The 18,009-nt window shown below is 48.1% G+C and overlaps 1 protein-coding gene across 3 annotated transcripts in view; it reads right to left on the reverse strand.

Moving 5' to 3' along the window:
* ACACA (acetyl-CoA carboxylase alpha) overlaps positions 1–18,009 on the reverse strand; it is a 235,849-nt gene that overhangs the window by 9,801 nt on the left and 208,039 nt on the right. For all 3 annotated transcript variants that reach the window (XM_081219599.1, XM_081219598.1, XM_081219597.1), the window contains 4 exons: positions 17,140–17,317; positions 15,291–15,403; positions 2,774–2,928; positions 1,948–2,118 (listed from right to left, as the gene is read on the reverse strand). In XM_081219599.1, coding sequence (XP_081075725.1) covers positions 1,948–2,118; positions 2,774–2,928; positions 15,291–15,403; positions 17,140–17,317 — 617 coding nt within the window. The remainder of the gene's footprint in view (positions 1–1,947; positions 2,119–2,773; positions 2,929–15,290; positions 15,404–17,139; positions 17,318–18,009) is intronic.

Genomic DNA, 18,009 nt, shown 5'->3' on the forward strand with positions numbered 1-18,009 from the left:
GGTGGGATGTTAAGGCGCAACTGAAGGGCCTGTGCGCTGGCTTCACGCTCGGAGGGGAGCCGTCCTTCCCCGCATCCTTGTGCCCACTGAGGCCGTGCACGTCCGTTAGTGACTAATGGCGGAGGAAGGCGTGCAGGCCTCTACTGGCCGCACACGCACACTCCACTTACCTGGCTGGCCGCTCCTAACTGGAGAACAGCCTCTTATTTTACACTTGCGTGACTTTCAATGCCAACTTCCGCTGCAAGCTGCCAGTGGCCACTGACAAAATTGTCTCACTCAATTATAATGCCAAAGACTGACCTTAACCTGAACCACATGTCGCATGAGGCTGCACATCTGAAATATTTACCCAAGGAAGCTTTTCTGTCATAAAGAAACTGGTAGACTTAACACAGAGGTGAATCTTAGAAGCACCCCGACTCACTGACTTTAAAACTTATAGCAAATCTTGGGGTTCCTTCCCGGGAACAGTCAGCAGAGACCTCAAGCAACACTTCCCAGGAGGAGGCGGGTGTGCCCTCCATCCGGCCCTCCAGCAATCTCTAAGCCAGCAGTCACCAACTGTTTTCGATCACACAGCTATCAGGAAAAGAGACACGTGTATTTCCAGCACATACTACCCATATTCTGATAAAATGTATATATGATGTATATGATTTAATCCAGACACTAACTATGAATAAAGGTTGATTTCTTTCTTTTTCTTAGTAAAAATAGAAATAAAAGTCCCAACTTTTTCTTCCCATCCTTGCATGGACTGTCTCGTGTAGCCCAGGATTCCAGAAGCAAATGCTGGTGCCTGGCTGTCCCGGCCTCAGACCTGTCCCAGCCTCAGCCCCAGGGCAGGAGCACTAGGGACACCATCTCAGCGGGCGCTGCTCCGAGGTGTGCGCCTTCCCCGTGAGATCACCCCCAGGAGATGGCGGATCCGTAGTTCCCTGCAGGGTGGACGTTTCCTTCCAGCTCGGATTTGCAATCGGAAGACCTTCAGCTGGAGTCACGGCGTCTGCCGCCTGGATCACCATCCCCTCCCGTTAGGCTCCTGCCCGCGCCCTCAGCGCCGCCCTCCACGCAGCCCTGAGTGCTCTGTCTACAACACGCGTCACAGCATGTCCCTCAGCGCCGCCCTCCACGCAGCCCTGAGCGCTCGCTCTACAACACGCGTCACAGCATGTCCCTCAGCGCCGCCCTCCACGCAGCCCTGAGCGCTGTCTCTACAACACGCGTCACAGTACGTCCCTTTGCCGCTTCAAATTCTCAGTGGCTTCCCAGGCCTCAGGACAAAGTCCCAGCCCGCCCCTCCACGTGGCTCTCCTGGCCCTACACCATCCCGGGCTCTGAGCCGTCCTGAAATTCCTGCAGTGCCGCGGGTGCACGGTACTCTTGCTGTCAGGCTTGGAACATGCGGTTCCTTCTGCCTGGAGCATTCCTCCTGTCTCTTAACCCAACCTTCTCCTCTGGTTCATTCCTCCTTTGTTTTCAGGTCTCTGCTGAGACATCCCTTCTAGAAGTCTTCCCAGACTCTGCCCTCCCTTCCCACACAGCGGGTCAGGTAGCCCTTCTCTGTGCTCTGCGATGCCCCGGGTTTGCCATGTTTGACGTTGGCCTCACTGTTGTATGTGACGCCTTGACGCGTCTGTCTCCCTGCCGTGGCGGTGAGCTCTGCGAGGACAGGAGCGTATGCCTGCCTCCTTCACTGTCTGGTGCACAGAAAGCATTCAGGAAGGTTTGCTGAATGACGGAATGAGCTGCAAAGAACGCTCCACCACCTCCTCACAAGCCGTCAGGACATATTACTGTGGGGAGGACACAGGCCGAGGCCCATATCTCCCTTCCACTCCCGAGGCCCGGGAGTTCTTAGACAACAAGGCTCGCGGTGCCAGGGGCGGGCGGGGGGGCGGGTAAGGAGCAGGACATGAAGGCCCCTCCCGGGGGCCCGCCTACCTTCACCGTCCCTTCCACTTCCACAAACCAGCGCCTTAACATGGCCTGGATCTGGCCGTCGGTCAGCTCGGGGTTGGCGTTGTGGATTTTCTTCTTGACCAGGTCCTCCAGCAAGAGACGCCTCAGCCTCCAGTAGAAGAAGGTACGGGATGTCTTCCAATCCAGGATGTCCTACACCCAGACAACAATAAGCTTAGTCGCCCCAGCTCGGTGCCCAGAGGGGACTCCACGGGCACAAACCCGACCCTCCAGCGAGCCCCTCAGAGACACTAGAGTGGCCATGAGCCCAGCCCCTGTAGACCGCTGCCCAGTTCAGGGCGCAGCCCCACGCCCCGCCGACCGCAGCACCGCACAGGGAGGGGCCTGGCCATCGCTCGGCCCACACGGAGCTGAGATGTTCGGGGGTGCAGGGCTCAGACTCCCGGGTAACAGCGCGGGGCTGCTTTTGAGCAGGCGGTTCAGACAGCTCGCACGCAGGTCAGGTGTGAACTAGCCGCTGCTGGGACCCTGACACTGGGGTAACCCACCGCCTGAGGACCCCTGGGCAGCTGTTCCCAGTGGACTGCCTGGGAGTCAGTTTCTTAGCAAAATGGAGCCTGCCTCCTGAGGAGTCCCCGGGAACCTAACTCATAAGCTGTTTTAGGATGGTAGTGGGCACAGAAAAAGGGAAAAGTCTTGCCAGAAGAACTGAACACGGTTTGATCTGCACACGCTGTTTTAATGCAGCCCCGAGAGCTCCCTGCATGGGAGCCCATGGGCACGAGACAGACACGGGCTGGCGGCGGGTCTCTGACAGGTCAGGAGAAGCAGCGACCACCGTACTTACGTTGATAACACCCTTCTCCTGCATCCGGCCCGGTGTGTCGTGCAAGTCAGCAAACTGCACGGCCACCTGGCGATAAATGGGAAGGAGAAAGTCCTCCCGCTCCTTCAGCTTGCTCTCCAGCTCCTTCCGTTCAGCCGCGCTTAGCTCGGGGGTGCCTGCAAGGAGACACACCATCAGGCGCGGGCGGACCAGGAGCCGCTGCTCAGAAGCAGCCACAGTCACGGGAAGCTCTGAGGCTCAGCTCTCCAACGTCTTCACCGCCTCTCTGCTGATAACTGGACTCTGCCGGATGCCAGACCTGTCCCTGTCTTGCCACGGGGCTCCCGTGCCCTCCCTTCCCTGTGGGGCTGATGACTATGGAAGCAGCCCTGGGGGGGCCCACTCCCCGAGCAGGTGCCAGCCCGTGCCCCTCACCACCTCTCTGACAGCGGGCCCCTCATCCCCACAGAGGGCACCGTGCCATGCCCTGCTGACCAGCACTAGAGCGGCCGGGCTGCTCCGGGTGTGGGACACGCTGGGGGGGCACGCCCTGCGCCTCCGCACACAGACCAGCAGCTCTTCTTCCCCACGTCCGCACCAGTCACCTGCCCGCCTGGACAGGACCTGATGACTCCTCAGGTTGCAAGCTGCTTTACTTCACAGCTTTAATCTCAGGTCTGCATACTCAACCTGAAATTAGAATCTGATCCAATTAGAGCCAGAGGCATGTGTCTCATGCCAGCTCGGTGGATTAGCCAGACTCCTAGTCTCCTGCCTGGGCTGCTACTGCCAGAGCCAACCCCTGACCACAGTGACAAAGACATTCTAGTTCTTGGGCTAAAAGCAGAGGAGGGGGGAAAAAGAGAATAGCAGTCCACAAACCCCATTTGGATCCCCCAGCTTATGAGCACGTGGCACCCTTACGCAACAGATGAGAGTCTGGACTCCTTATAACAAGCAGCCTTCCACCCCCACTCAACAGTGTCCCAGGAGAGGTGCTGCTACGTTGTGCTTTTCTTCCTAATTACTCTCAGAATGGAACTTGCAATCAATACAGAGAATTTATCTGCCTGCCCAGTAAGGAGGAGTAAGTCTAACTGAAAGAGCAATAGGTGACAGCCCCTGGGGTTGGGGACAACCTGAAGTGCTTTGTCACCAAAGCTGACAAATAAATACATGACCACAGGTGATGGGATGCAAAAGAGAAAGGTCTATTTCAAGCATGTCTGTCTGGAACGGGCCTTGCTTTTTATGCCACTATGAATCACATGCCATAAACAGCCTTGGGCTGCTGAGTGAGCCGTATTATACCCAAACACATGTATAACTCTAGTACCTAGCTTCAGTCTTATGAGGTTTTTGGATGCCCAAGTCCACCTTTTTTTTTTTTTTTTTTTTAAACCCATCACTACTTTGAAACTGTGATGGAGGGTACAAAGGGCTATCTTTCCTTGGGCTCTCACACAGAGGCAACCCATCACGTTGGGCCCCGGACCCCCCGGCAGCCTTCTTTCCAAACCAGGTAAACAGCAGTGGGCACCACACTGTGGGATGAGATGGAGGCCCGTTCATTCTAGGTGGACCTGCCTGGAGGGTTCCGGGGAGGAGAGGTGACCAGCTTCTTCTGAGATGAGATGGTCTCGGGTATAACACCCTTGACAGGGAAGCAAACATTTTTCCTTCTCCAATAAAAGGAACCAAGACTCCTTGGAGAAATGGTTTATTCCGTGGCTGGAGCAGGAGAAATAGAAGATGAGCCTGGAGTGTATTGTCACAAAAAGTGGGGAAGCACTCAAAAACTGACTGGGACACGTTAAAAGGACACAGGAACCAGGGTGAAGGTGTTCTGACCGGCTAAATCTGGGACAATTTGAGCATCAGATAGAATATTTATGGAATTAAATAAGAACCCATGAGTCACCCTGACATAAATAATTAAATGGGGGAGAAGGGAAGGGAAAGCCCTCTCTCTCCCCAGACTAACAATTAATAGAGAAGGAATAATGGAATTAGAAAACCACCATTTTACAGCCATCACAGTCACTGATTCTGCCAAGGATTATCAACAGATACTAAAACTAGTGGGTGAGCCTTTGAGGAGGAAGAGGAGAGTTTCAAAGCAGCTCCTTACAAATTACTTACTAATTACAAAGGGGAAGATGGCAACTGTACAGTGGACTAACCCAGTGAACAAAACCTTAGAACAAGTAATCAGAGCTAACCAGCACCGAGAACAGGACAAGCTGACATCACGTGCCTCCTAATACGACATCCTGAGAAGGACGTGACATCACTTTTGCAGTATTCCTGCCAAAAATGCATAATCTGAATCTAACCATGGAAAATATAAGACAGATTCAAACTGAGGAACGCTATAAAAAGTGGCCTGGACTCTTCAAAAACTGTCAAGATCATGAAAGACAAAGGCCAAAGAACTATTCCAGATTAAAAGGGACAAAATACTGGACAACAAATTGCAACATGTGCTCTGAGATTAGATCTCAGATATGGAACCCCCCCCCCCAAAAGGCTATAAAGGACATTATTGGGACAACTGGTAAAATTTTAATATGAATTATGGATTAGACAGCAGTATTGTATCAATGTTATAGCTTCTGATTTTTTTTTTTTTTTTTTGCGGTACGCGGGCCTCTCACTGCCGCGGCCTCTCCCGTTGCGGAGCACAGGCTCCGGACGCACAGGCTCAGCGGCCATGGCTCACGGGCCCAGCCGCTCCGCGGCATATGGGATCCTCCCGGACCGGGGCACGAACCGGTGTCCCCTGCATCGGCAGGCGGACTCTCAACCACTGCGCCACCAGGGAAGCCCTAGCTTCTGATTTTAATAAATGTATTTTGCTTATGTAAAAGAAAGTCTGTGTTCCTAGAAACACACACCGAATATTTACGGATAGGGGATCGTGATGTCGTCTACAGATTAGCTCACACGGTTCAAAGAAAACACATATGTGTGCAGAGAGTGAGCGAGGGAGCTCGTGCATGTGAAAAGTGTAAAGCAAGTCGAAGAAGTTAACAGTAGGTGAATTGGAGAAAAGGGCATCCGAAGTTCCTTGTACCATTCTTGTAACTTTCCTGTAAAATTATATCAAATGGAAAGTTAAAAAAAGAAGTACAACTAAAAAAAAAAAAAATTATCCTGGCTCCCCAGTGCATATAATCAGTCATCAAAGCTAATATTTACAGGGCACTGGGCACTGCTCTAAGTGCTTTACATCTATTAACCCATTTAATCCTACAACAACCTTATGAGGTTGGTATTCCTATTATCCTCATCTTACAGGTGAGGAAACTGAGGCACTGAGAATTTATGTAACTTACCAAGGTCACAAAGCTAGAAAGGGGCGGGGGCAGGACCCGGATGCAGCAGCTTGGCTCCCACAGCTTTTGAACACTGTGTTGTGTGCGTTTCTGGCTTATGTGTACGAGCGCTTCAGTACTAGGATCCCTTTAACTTCAGAAAAGGCTAAATGAGGATGGCAGGCTCCTGCCTGATAAAGCTGAGGTTCCACCTCAGTCCCACCCCACGACTAGACCGAGACGGCATCTCCAATAATTCCCATCCTGTATGCAAGTCTCTAGGGCAGCGCCTCCTGTTACAGGCATACCTAGAGAATATTGCTAAAAAAGGCCAAAACAAGTATAAAAACATCAAAACATAACATCAAAGATCACTGATCACAGATCACCATAAGAAATATAATAATAATGAAAAAGTTTGAAAGCACAGTAAAGCGAGCTATACCTGTACTGTATTTGTTATGGTGAAATCAAACAATGCTATCAAGCAGGACTGCACACCCTAGAGAAATCGTTTGTGAAAGGAAGAGTCAATCGATGCAGCAAACCTCACTGGTGTCTTATTTTAAGAAATTGCCACGCCCGTCCCCCACCCCCCTTCAGAGACCACCACCCTGATCAGTCAGCAGCCACTAGTCGAGGCAGGACCCTCCACCAGCAAAAAGATTATGATTCACGGAAGGCTCAGATAATGGTGAGCATGTTTTAGCACTAACGTATTTTAAATTAGAGTACGTACATTGTTCTTCAGATGCAATGTTCTTGCACACTTACAGTGTAAACATAACTTTTCTATGCACTGGGAAACCAAAAACGTCACATGACTCGCTTTATTGCGATATTCACTTTATTGTGGTTGTCTGGAAGTGAACTCGCAATATCTTGGAGGCATTGCGAGATCATCAGGTAAAATCACAGCCCTGCTGGGGGGCGGGGGATGGCAGGACCGTGAATATGGCTGAATAGGGACTTCCAGACCCTCACAACGTTCTCCCTCAGGGTCAACAACATATATACATATATGCGCTCCGTATACAACACACACCACTTACTGAGCGTGTCCTACGCGCCAGGCACTGCACTCCATGATTTTAGGATCACACAGCTCATAAGTCACCACGCGTAGTTCAGACCCAGGTCTGGTCAGCTGCTAACACTGTTGCCAAGCGGAATACCTCAGAGTTATTGAACGCTTTCCAAGTTGCTTCAGATACATCATCTCTAATCTTTATAATAACCCAACCTTACAGACAGGGTCTCTGTTTCACAAATGAGAAAACCAAGGCTCTGAAACGTAAAAGTGACTTGCCCAGTGACACCCAGCTCTTAAGTAGAAAAGCCAGGATTTGCACTTGGGTCTGGCTGTCTCTGAAGCCTGTGTTCTTCTACATTAAATGGTACTGAAAGTGGCCAAGCAGGAGACCTGGCAGTGGCCACAGAAGGGCAATGAGCTGGAGCGTTTGGTTCATTGTGTTAGGAGGAGTTCAGAGCACAGCTCAGCACTGGGTGCAGAGCAGGGGGACTTCGGCGCGTAGGACCAGAGCACCGGGGGAATAAGACCGAGGCTTCACCCAGGTGGAGGGACAGAGGGGGCTAATTCCTGGACCAACAAACTTCTCATCCACCCAGTCAAGCTATCCTAGAGCTCTGAAAGAATTCCAAAATAAACACCTACAATACTCGGGCCCTCCTGAGTGAGACTAGGAAGATCCCAGAACATTCCCCCAAAGCCTGCATTGTCTGGTTCCTTCGGTGATGCCTCTGATTGCAGTTCAAGACCTACCTCAAAAAAGCATCAAAGCAAGGAAAAGACAGAAGCAGAGAACGTATGTGTTTTTAAATGCCCATGAGAAAAAGATCTGTGCACTTGAAGGGGGAAAGAAAGGTTTTCTACATTTTATTTTCTAAAAATCAAAGGCTGCTCTTAAGCTAGTTTTACACCCTCCTGTAGCACGCCGAGGGCCCCTCTCCTTGTACAGCAAAGCAGCCAGCCCCAGTAATGATTTAGGGGAGATTAACAAATATGTCAATGTCTATTTTCTGCTTAATTTAAAAGCAGCGTCTATAAAGATTTTTGACTTCTGAACCCTGCTCTCCTGAAAGAAAGAAGGTAAGAATGAGGAGGGGGATAAAGAGTGATTATCCCATCATTGATCGTTTGTCAGGAGCATTTCTTATTCACTGGACTATTGTAAAAAGCTAAGCTCTCGATCAATCCTATAAGCTCCCTGTACAATTAAGTATCTTGGAATGGTTTTCTTTCTTTTCTAGCCAGATTGCAGGGCCTCAGGGTTTTTAGGAAAGCAAGCCAGTGTGTGTGCATGTGTGAGTGTGTTTAAGAATATGCTACAGAGAGGAAAGTCATTCTTTCTAGAATCCTACTTTAGGAAAAGGCTGAAATGGGAAAAGGGAAAAGAGAGGTCGGTCACTCCCATGCCTTCCTTCCCAAAATAAAGAGTCCCCATGAAATCCTAAAAATCCAACCTTACAATTAAAAATGTTTAAAGAGTTAAACGCAAGAAGAGGTATTACTAGTCTGATCAAATGAAAGCTAACATTACTGAGATGTTACCATACACTCGTGCTGTTTAAGTACTTTTCATCTCATTTCATCTTCACGATAACCCTAAAAGATTGCTGTGATCTTATCGATGGGGAAACTGAGGCACACAAAAAAAGTGAACTAACTTGTCCAAGGCCACAAAGCCAGGAAATGATGGAGCTGGGATTTGGGCTTAGGCAGTCTGGCTTCAGAGTCCATGCTTTTTAAATGAAACAAGTTAAACTGACCTGCAAGTGTCCACAGGACAGCAGCCTGTCAGGTGTTCCAGGGGCCAGGACATAATGAAAAGCCACATCTCTCCTCCATGGGGTCAAAGCTGAAGAGAAGCTTCTGAGACCGCTGATTTCTGCGGCAGGAGGTGCTTTTACCCAGCCTTGACCCTGGGGGAGGGCGGGAGGTGGCCAGCCTTACCGTATGGATGAGCAGACCATGGAGTATGATTCGGGGGGGAGGGTGAGACCTTCAAAGCTTAGAATAAAAATCAGAGTGGTAGGCTAAAAATTCTTTGCTCAGCCAAAGGCACTAGGTGACCTTGCAGAAATCTCTTTCCTTTTCTGAGCTGTTTCTCATTTATGTAACAACCATCCTAATCTGGCAAACAGGAAAAATGTTGTATAAAAGGATGTGATATTAAAGTGTGTGTTCTTTTAATTCTTAACTTTTTTTTTTTTTTAGTTCTATCAAGAAGCCTATGTAAATTTAAACCCAATTTTAACTTTCATGTGCCCTTCCTCCTCTGAAGAAGAAGGCAATTTGCTGTGATTGGTTAAATACTTACGATGCTAAAGAAAAGAACTAGATCACCCTCCCCACTGAGCTCCTGAATATCTCAGATATGAGAACACATACCCATTCCTCAACCTTAAGATTGAAAAATCAGCATAAAAAAGACTGGAATCTTATTAAGATTCAGAAGTACAAACATAAGTAGCTGTTTAAAAGATCTATGTAACCATATTTTCTACGTTGAAAGAAAGTTCTCTAAAATACAGTAAGATAGGGTGGAAAAAAAAAAAAAAAAAAAAAAACCCTGCAAAGCTATTTCCGCATCCATAACAGGTGTGCCTTTCTTTACACAAAAGCATTCTTGAAAAACTGCGGAAATCAGATCCTGTTTTAAATGCCTTAAGGGAGCTATTTAGAAGGAACCCTGCAGTGAATCCTTTGGTAAAGCAAATAATCCTTTTGTAATGGGAATAATTTCTCCCAGTGTATCTAGTTTTTTTTAAATCCCATTTTCATATATCTGCTTTTCTTCAAAGGGGGCCATAACTATCTAAATACAACTGTATATGCATATTGATTTTAACAGCAATCCTCTCAAGGGACGTTTAACCCTGAGGTTCCTTGCGATGGCGTTACTGCTCTACTTACTGTTCATATTTTAGAAAAATCATTATAGTAAAGCCAGAGATTTCCAAATGGGGATAAAAATATATATTAAATACATTACTCCCCCTGCAGCCTTGTCCCCTGTGCCCCCATGCAAACACCCCACACAAAAGAGTCAGGAAACAGCACAGAATTCTCTGAATTCTAGTGGCAATTAAGCCTGGCAGTCTGTACTATTTTCTTTCTCTAAGTTGCTCTTCCTAAGTCTGGCAGGTGGGAGGACAAGGATCTGGGTCATCTGGGACCAAGTGGGGAAGAGGGTCCCTCTGACAAGTTCTCATGACAGCCTCAGGCAGGCAGAAGCTTAGGTAGGTACAGTCTAACAGAATGCCTGCCAGGTCCCTCCAGCCTGAGGGAATTGTGACTCACTCCTTCCTGGGAAGAGGCAAGCCCAGATGCTTCTATAAATACAACCAGATTAACAGATCACACCAAAAGGACGACCCCGTCTCCTTCCCAGAAAATGTTGTCACTATTGCACTAAATTGCATCAAGCCAAAGAGCTTCTGAATCAGTGTGACCAGGTGGATTTTAAGCTGCTGCTAACTTAAGGGAGGATCCCATCATCTCTACCTTCATGATAGAAAGTCTTACTGTTGTTTCTCAGCAGCCTACCTACCAAGGAGCCCAGTGCTTGGGGGCCTTGGTGCCAGGGAGGACACTCTGTGTACAATAGGGGAGAGGGCCAGAGGCCACTCCCCAGGCTGAGTATTAGGACTTCTTTCTTTCCCATGATCAACTTTCCAGGTAAGGACACTGCTTTGTGCCTCAAATAAGCAACCTGGGCTCTTTTCAGCTTACAGCATCTTGAAGAGGGCACAAGAGAGAGAAAAGCACACACAGCGCAGAAACTTCGATCACCTCTGCCAGAAAAGCAGCTTAACCCTTGAGTCCCCTTAACTCAAGGAAGTATCCATTTCCTGTCATCCCGCTGGCTAAAGAGAAGGCTTGGGAGTGAGGCATTCCTGAGGATTTTCACAGACACATGTATCCTCACCCGCAGCCACAATACTCCATCTACGCCCAGGGTGCCTCAGGCCGGGAGGCGTGCGGGGTGTGGGCTAGGGCCTCACGGCCAAGCAGGGGCCAGCAGTGGTGCTCGCTGCTGCCCGTGTCAGACTGTCACTCCCAGAACGCGCTCCGTCCACGTGGGCACGGCCAGTGCGCTGCATGGCAGGCTGCCCGGCTGCCTGGGAACAGGGCCATGACCAAGATGTGTGTCTGGAGCAGAATAAAGTTCCACCAAGCGGCTCCTTGGCCCAGGTGCTCTTTGTACTGAGGAGAGGGATGGCGGGGAGCTTACATTGGCTTCACGCTTGGGCCAGAGGGTCCTCTCTCTACCTAAATTGATTCGTCACTTCCCTCGGAACACAAGAGGAGGATGAGGATCCAGAAGAGGATCTCACATCACAGCATCAAGAGGCCAGGCTGGGAAGGCTGTCCCGCTCTAAGGCCGCCCTCCCTGTCCTGGAGGTCAAAGGATATCAGAGAGACACAGCGAAGCCTTGAAGGGCTGCGCTCTGTTTCCAAAGAAGGAATTTAATTTCCTTAAGGCGACCAGAATGGTAGGACATTTTCTTCTCTGCACTGACTCTCCCAAGCCCGGGTTCTGAGAACCCAGGGTCAGAACTGCCCAGCAATGCAAGACTCTGGTACTTGGTCTGACATCACATTTCTTGCTGGGGTAATTCTTCCCTTTACCTTTATCAGGGACCAATCTATGTACTATCTTCATACTCTCTGTTATAATCACAGAACTGGAAACTAGTAATTCACCACGTCTACCCAAACTAACTATATAAAATGACAAAAGGCCATTTAAAAAAAATAAGAATCCTGAAAGAGATGATGTTAGCTGTTCAGAAGTTAAATATTATTCATTATCCTTAGAGAGTGTTTTGAGCACAGTCAGTCACCATGCACTGGTTTGTCTAAGTGACCTGATGGCACGCTCCCCCGTGCAGAGGCCCATTTGGGAAGAAACTGGGAACACAGGATAACATCTACTCCTCAGGCGTCCTCCTATGTCAGATTTCTCTCCGTGGAGTTGGCTTAAGATCACAAAGGAAAAGCACTCTTGTTTAAAGAACTCGTTTAGGGACTTCCCTGGTGGTGCAGTAGTTCAGAATCCGCCTGCCAATGCAGGGGACACGGGTTCGAGCCCTGGCCCGGGAAGATCCCACAGGCTGTGGAGCAACTAAGCCCGTGTGCCACAACTACTGAGCCTGACTTCTAGAGCCTGCAAGCCACAACTACGGAGCCCACGTGCCACAACTACTGAAGCCCGCACGCCTAGAGCCCGTGCTCAGCAACAAGAGAAGCCACCGCAATGAGAAGCCCGCACACCACAAGGAACAGTAGCCCTCACTCACCGCAACTAGAGAAAGCCCGCGCACAGCAACGAAGACCCAATGCAGCCATAAGTAAATAAATAAATAAATAAATAAATAAATAAATAAATTTATTAAAAAAGAACTCCTGTTTACTTTTGATCAGGCTTAGTATTCAGCTGAGGTAAAAATCTGAGGAAATCCTGAGAAAAGTAGCACACAGGGAACCAGAATTCCCTTCTGGGCACTAGCGTACATTTACTTTGGACCTTGGATGACTTATTTAACTCTTCCTTCAGCCTCGATCTCCCAATCTGGAAACTGAGGTCATTTTTACCCACTTTGTGAAAAAGCATTTTGGCAGTCTGCTTCTAGGCACTGAGAAAGGAGCCAAAAGCCAGTGTGAACCCAAAAGGATCCGGGTTCACAAATGTTTCTTCTGTTACATCCCCACCGATCTCTTCTGTCACGAACACACCTGGACGTCTATGGTCTCCCTGACTGACTGAGAATACCTGAGACAAGACTGCTTCTTCTGCTTCCTTCGTATTTCCTTCCCTATACCACTCGCTCCCAGAGGGGGCCTAAGCCACAGAAAATGCTCGATTACAAACACGGCATCTGCTTCTTCCGACGATGAGGATGGAAAGGAAACGATGCCAATCACCATGTTTGAAGAATGCTTCGCAGATTCAAAGACAGCGCACATACATCTGATCCCCACGCTGGCTAGGTGGGAGCATTACCCCCACTCTCTAGGTGAAGAAGCTGATGTTTGGAGAAGTTAAACAACTTACCTGCAAGCAACATACCCAAGACCTGTACGTAGTTATTTTTACTCCAGCTCCACTGCTCATGCCCCAAGCTGCCCTGGGCCAGTGCCTGCTTCACATTTAGCCGACTAAGGATTCTTCCTCTAGTGCCATTTTGGTCAAGGTTAAATAAATATGGTTTTCTTCAATGTGGATAGGAAATTGATAATAAGATGATTTGTAACAAATGATTAAACGGCCATCCCTTGGGAATCTCCTCCCTTTCCCCTTTCCGTGCTTCAAAAGGTAAAGGATCCTGGGTGAATGTGGGAGCGATATCACTTTCCTTCAAGAGAAAGAAGCTTCAGCCCCACACCGCTCACCATCCAGTCATTCTGCAAACAGATGTTAGAGAGGATCCCTCTTCCTACCAGCCAGTTACTCTGAAGGGATGATGACAGCCATTGGGGGGTTAAAAAGAGGCAGTGAACCCCCAGGTAATGAGCAGGAATTCAGCAGGCAGTGTAAGATAAATGGAGCTCTCTCTCTGCTGGAGTCAGCATGAACTGCGGCCCTGCGGCTTGTTTGTGGCAAATGGAGTGCGCAAAATATCAAAGGGCAGTGATCCAGAAGGAGGCCGACTTTGACAAATTTTAAATTGGCCAGAAAGAAAATCAGGAAAAAAGAAAGAAAGAAAGAAAAAGAGAGAAAAAAAGAAAATTATGCAATTCGCTGTGTTCTGCAATTGTGGCATTGCTGCCTTCATGCAGAATTAGTGGTAAAAATGGCGATGGCGGCGATCGCTGGATGCTGGGAGCAATTATGAGCCATCTAAGTGAGATGCTTATCAGTGGCTGAAGCTTTTAGAGCTCTCTCTGTGTACAGTTGTGAGTAACTTGCTCTTGAGCTGCAGTTACTTTAATTAAAGTGTATGGGGTTGGTCAGAAGTAATTATCCTGTTTGGAGAAGAAAGAGGAAGAAAAACCACCTCAACAATTCTGGGTGGCAATAGATTTTAGAAACAACTTTGCCAATTTCTTGTTGTATGTGTGTATTTCCTATAAAAGGATCAGGCTGCAGTGGGTTAGAGTTATTGGTGGTTGTTTCCTAATGGCAAACGATGGGACACAAACAGGGTTTATGGTAACCCGAGTCGCTGTGTATGGCAAGCAACATGGTGCACGGCTCAGGGCTCTGATGCCAGGACGTACGGTCTCTAGGGTGAGGGGAGGCAAACTCTCAGAAGTCTCTGTGTCTCTGGATGGTGAGGATGTACAGAGTTCACAAACGGTACTTTATTAATTAACTTACTATTTGGAACATAAATGCGCTAACATCTCTTTTTTACGTCTTCCATTCACTGAGTTTCACTACCTTTTAAAGACAATCTCCCTGTTGTCCTTAAAGAACAAAAACAAACCAAACCAACAAACAAAAGACCCTTAAGCCATTATCTTTACTAACAGAGCAAAGGGCTCGGTGGGAGACCTGGGCAGAAAACCAGTGTTTTAAGAGACTCTGAAACTCATTCAGACTCTGGACTTGACCTAGGGCTCCCACAGTTTAGTCCAATGTTCAAATTGCAAGCGCCTTCCAAAAGCTCCAGAAACAAATGAGCGACACAGTAGCGGCTGGAAGCATGGAGTGCAAACGCTCCCAGGGATTCTGCTGCTCGGCCTCTGTTTTAAGTGCACAGTGCACAATCTTTACTTCCATTTCTCCAGCTCAGGATGGCCCCAGGATGCCGCCTGGGTAGGCCTCCGGCTTTTCCATCCTGTGACACTGACTCTTCAGAAACAAGGCAGGCTCGTCCAGAGAGACAAGCAGAAACAGGATACTTAAGCCTAGCATGTTCTCTGCCTGATCAGCCTGCCCCCAACAGCAACTTCCAGCTAATCATTCTTTACAAGGACATCCACAAGCCTAGAAAGATGGGCTGTTTGAACTATAAGGAAATATCAGAAGAAAAAATCGGGTGACTTTTGCTTTTTTAAAGGCCCACTTTCCCTCCTATTACACACACTATTTCATTCTACCAGGATTCTTACCATAGAGAGGACAGTAAATAAAGATGATCATGAATTTGATCAAATGCTTCAGTGCCTCCTCCCCTGGCCTATGAATGCACTCATTACAAATCAGCTGAACGGCTCATTGATTTGCCAGGAGGACAAGCAGACATACCCAATCGCTCAGCCAAGTGGATGTAGACGGGGTCCACCCGACGCATGGTTTTCACCAGATCCTTTCTGCGGAATTTGATTTCTACTGTCCCTTCTGGCTCCAGAACTGATCCCCTGGATCACAGAGAAAGGAAAGGAAACAAAACAAAACAGAAATAGAGGCACTTTAAAGGAAGGAGACAACAGAATGAGGCTGGTTACAATCTGTGGACCAGGAAATAGCTTCATTATGGTTTTACCCACCCACGGTTCACAGAGGGAACCCCAGGGAGAGAAGCAGGCACCAGAGAAGAGTCTAAGTGGGGTATGAGAAAGGCCTGGCAAAAAGCAATTAAAATAATTCTTATTATGACATCAGTCTACTTCCATCTCAAAGGGAGAAGAATACAGATTCCACCACCTACAGCTGATAAGGGTAACAGGAATCACATTTTTCAGAAAAAAAAAAAAGTTGATGTAGCCGCAGTGGCAGAGGAACAGTCTCCATCACTCAGGCCATGCAATGAGGGGGTGGCGGGGTGCTGACTGGTCCTACACACGGACGGCACCCTGCTGCTATGGAAATGACACAGGTTTGGGGGTCACTTCTAGTGTATACTAATGATGTTCTATTACCAGGAGCTTTACCCTACACACCTTTTTTTTTTTTTAAAAAAAGACTTTCTACATTAAAAAAAAAAATACAGCTAATGCTTACTCTGTGCATGGCACTGTTCTAAGGTCAATGTAAAAATCTTTATGACAATCCCATGCCCAGTCTATATCCACTATGAGGTAAGGTACTATTATCCCCATTTCACAGAGGAGGAAACTAAGGTATGGGATGTTAGCAGACTTGTCCAAGGCTAACAAGTGACAGAGCTGGATTTAAAACCATACAGTCTTGTTCTAAAGTCTGCAGAGGACTTGTCTCCCATCTGATATCAGATCAGGAGTTAAGTTAGCACTTAAAAGTAAGCCCCTGATTACAGAACGCTAGCCTAGTGATTTGACAATAAAACCACTGGACTCTCTTAAGCAGTTTTTGAAATAAGAGGCTGAAATTTTTGGGAAAAGAGAGACATAGGTGCTCTAATAAAATGACTGGATGTAGGAACTGGCATGGAAAATGTCAAGGAGATATGATGTGAGATTTACAAAAGGGTTGAAAGCAGATTATGAAAGGAAGCTGGATTTGATCTGTTTTACTTAAGTGTCGCAGGGGCCAATGCCTAACAGAAGCTTGGGATTTTCTCTTGCAGTTCTCTTTGTGCTGCAAACACTGTGTTCTCCAGGCCGCCCCAAGTGCCAGAGTGAGGCACTGCGCTGTGGGGGAGAAGCTCTGGTTGGAACCACAGAATGCAGGTGCCGTGGTGCACCTCGATGGCCACCCAGGTCGTTCCACAGACAAGGAGAAGCAACCCAGGGAGAGCGAGGACCGCTCCAAGTTCCTCACTAGTCAGTGGCAGGGCCTGGGGAAGCCCCCAGGACTCCAGACTCACAGCTCGGTCCTTCCGCGCCACCTCGCTTTAAGCTCCCTCTGCCACATACCTAAGAAAGAGATGATGAATAGGTATATCTGAACAACACACAGGAGACGGTCTCTCAGAGCTTGGGGGTGCCTGGATAGAGGACTTCATGGTAAAAGAATCTGGGGTGAGGATCACACTGGGAAAGCCTGACTCCAGCCTGGTTCCCTTCTCATGCTGGCGGATGCTTTCTAGAAAGCCTATTTTTCTGACCTTGGAGCCCTCTGGGGATACACAGATTCAAATAAAGGTCCCTTGGTTATAATGCTCTCCAGGAGGAAACCAACAGCTAGAGGATCCCCCAGAGGCAGCGAGTGGAAACGAGGAAGGAGCACTAACTACCTGCTTTCTCGGTCAGCATACATCTCCATGTGCCGCGGGTTGATGGTGGGGTCAATCACGACCCAGGAGCCACCCCGGAGCTCGGCCTGTGGAGGAATGTAAACCATCACAGGCTGCGAGCACTCCCGTAAGCCATCCACGATGTAAGCGCCAAACTTCAGCACTTGGTCGTACATATCTGTGGAGAACGAGACAAATTAGAAACCATGAAGCAGTGCTTCCGAACACTGCTCACATCGTGACACACTGAGGAGTAAGGCTGCTCATGGCCAGAGGTGACAGGTCTGGGGGTGCAGCTGCCCCAGGTCCCGTTTGGCCACCCTGAAGACTAAAGCAATTGGTGCCTCCAACTGTATTCTATTTAAGACTCCACGGGATCTTCAAAAGTATGACAGAAGTGCACTCACTGCCTTTCACCAGATTCAGGGTGCAGGCCCTATGGACTGCATATCCATTTTACATCTTCCCTGAATTTCTGTACTCAGGTTTCACCACGTTAATTCACACTCGCTCTACAAATGTTGAGTATTTTTCATGTCAATATGTGATCTCGCTCACATTAAGTTTTCTGAAGGAACTATTCAAGCTCTTTTCAATTCTTCTCATGATACTTAGCGTATGATAAGCCCTTAAAATGCACAGCTAATGGAAATGCATCCTTCAAAAATTTTATCTTCAAAAACTGCATCTTTCATCTTTGCATCCCCAGCGTCCTGTCCAGTGCCTAGAACATAGTTAGTGCTCAGTAAGTGTCTGCTGAATAAATGAGTGAGCACACGCATGCTTTGTAAAGAACACAGCAAGAAAGAAAAAATTAATTCTTTATCAGGGTACCAATGAGAAAAAAATTTAAGTGCATATGTATTTATT

This window comes from Mesoplodon bidens (assembly GCF_964165515.1).
Source record: "Mesoplodon bidens genome assembly, chromosome: 19".
In the NCBI taxonomy this organism is placed as follows: domain Eukaryota; kingdom Metazoa; phylum Chordata; class Mammalia; order Artiodactyla; family Ziphiidae; genus Mesoplodon; species Mesoplodon bidens.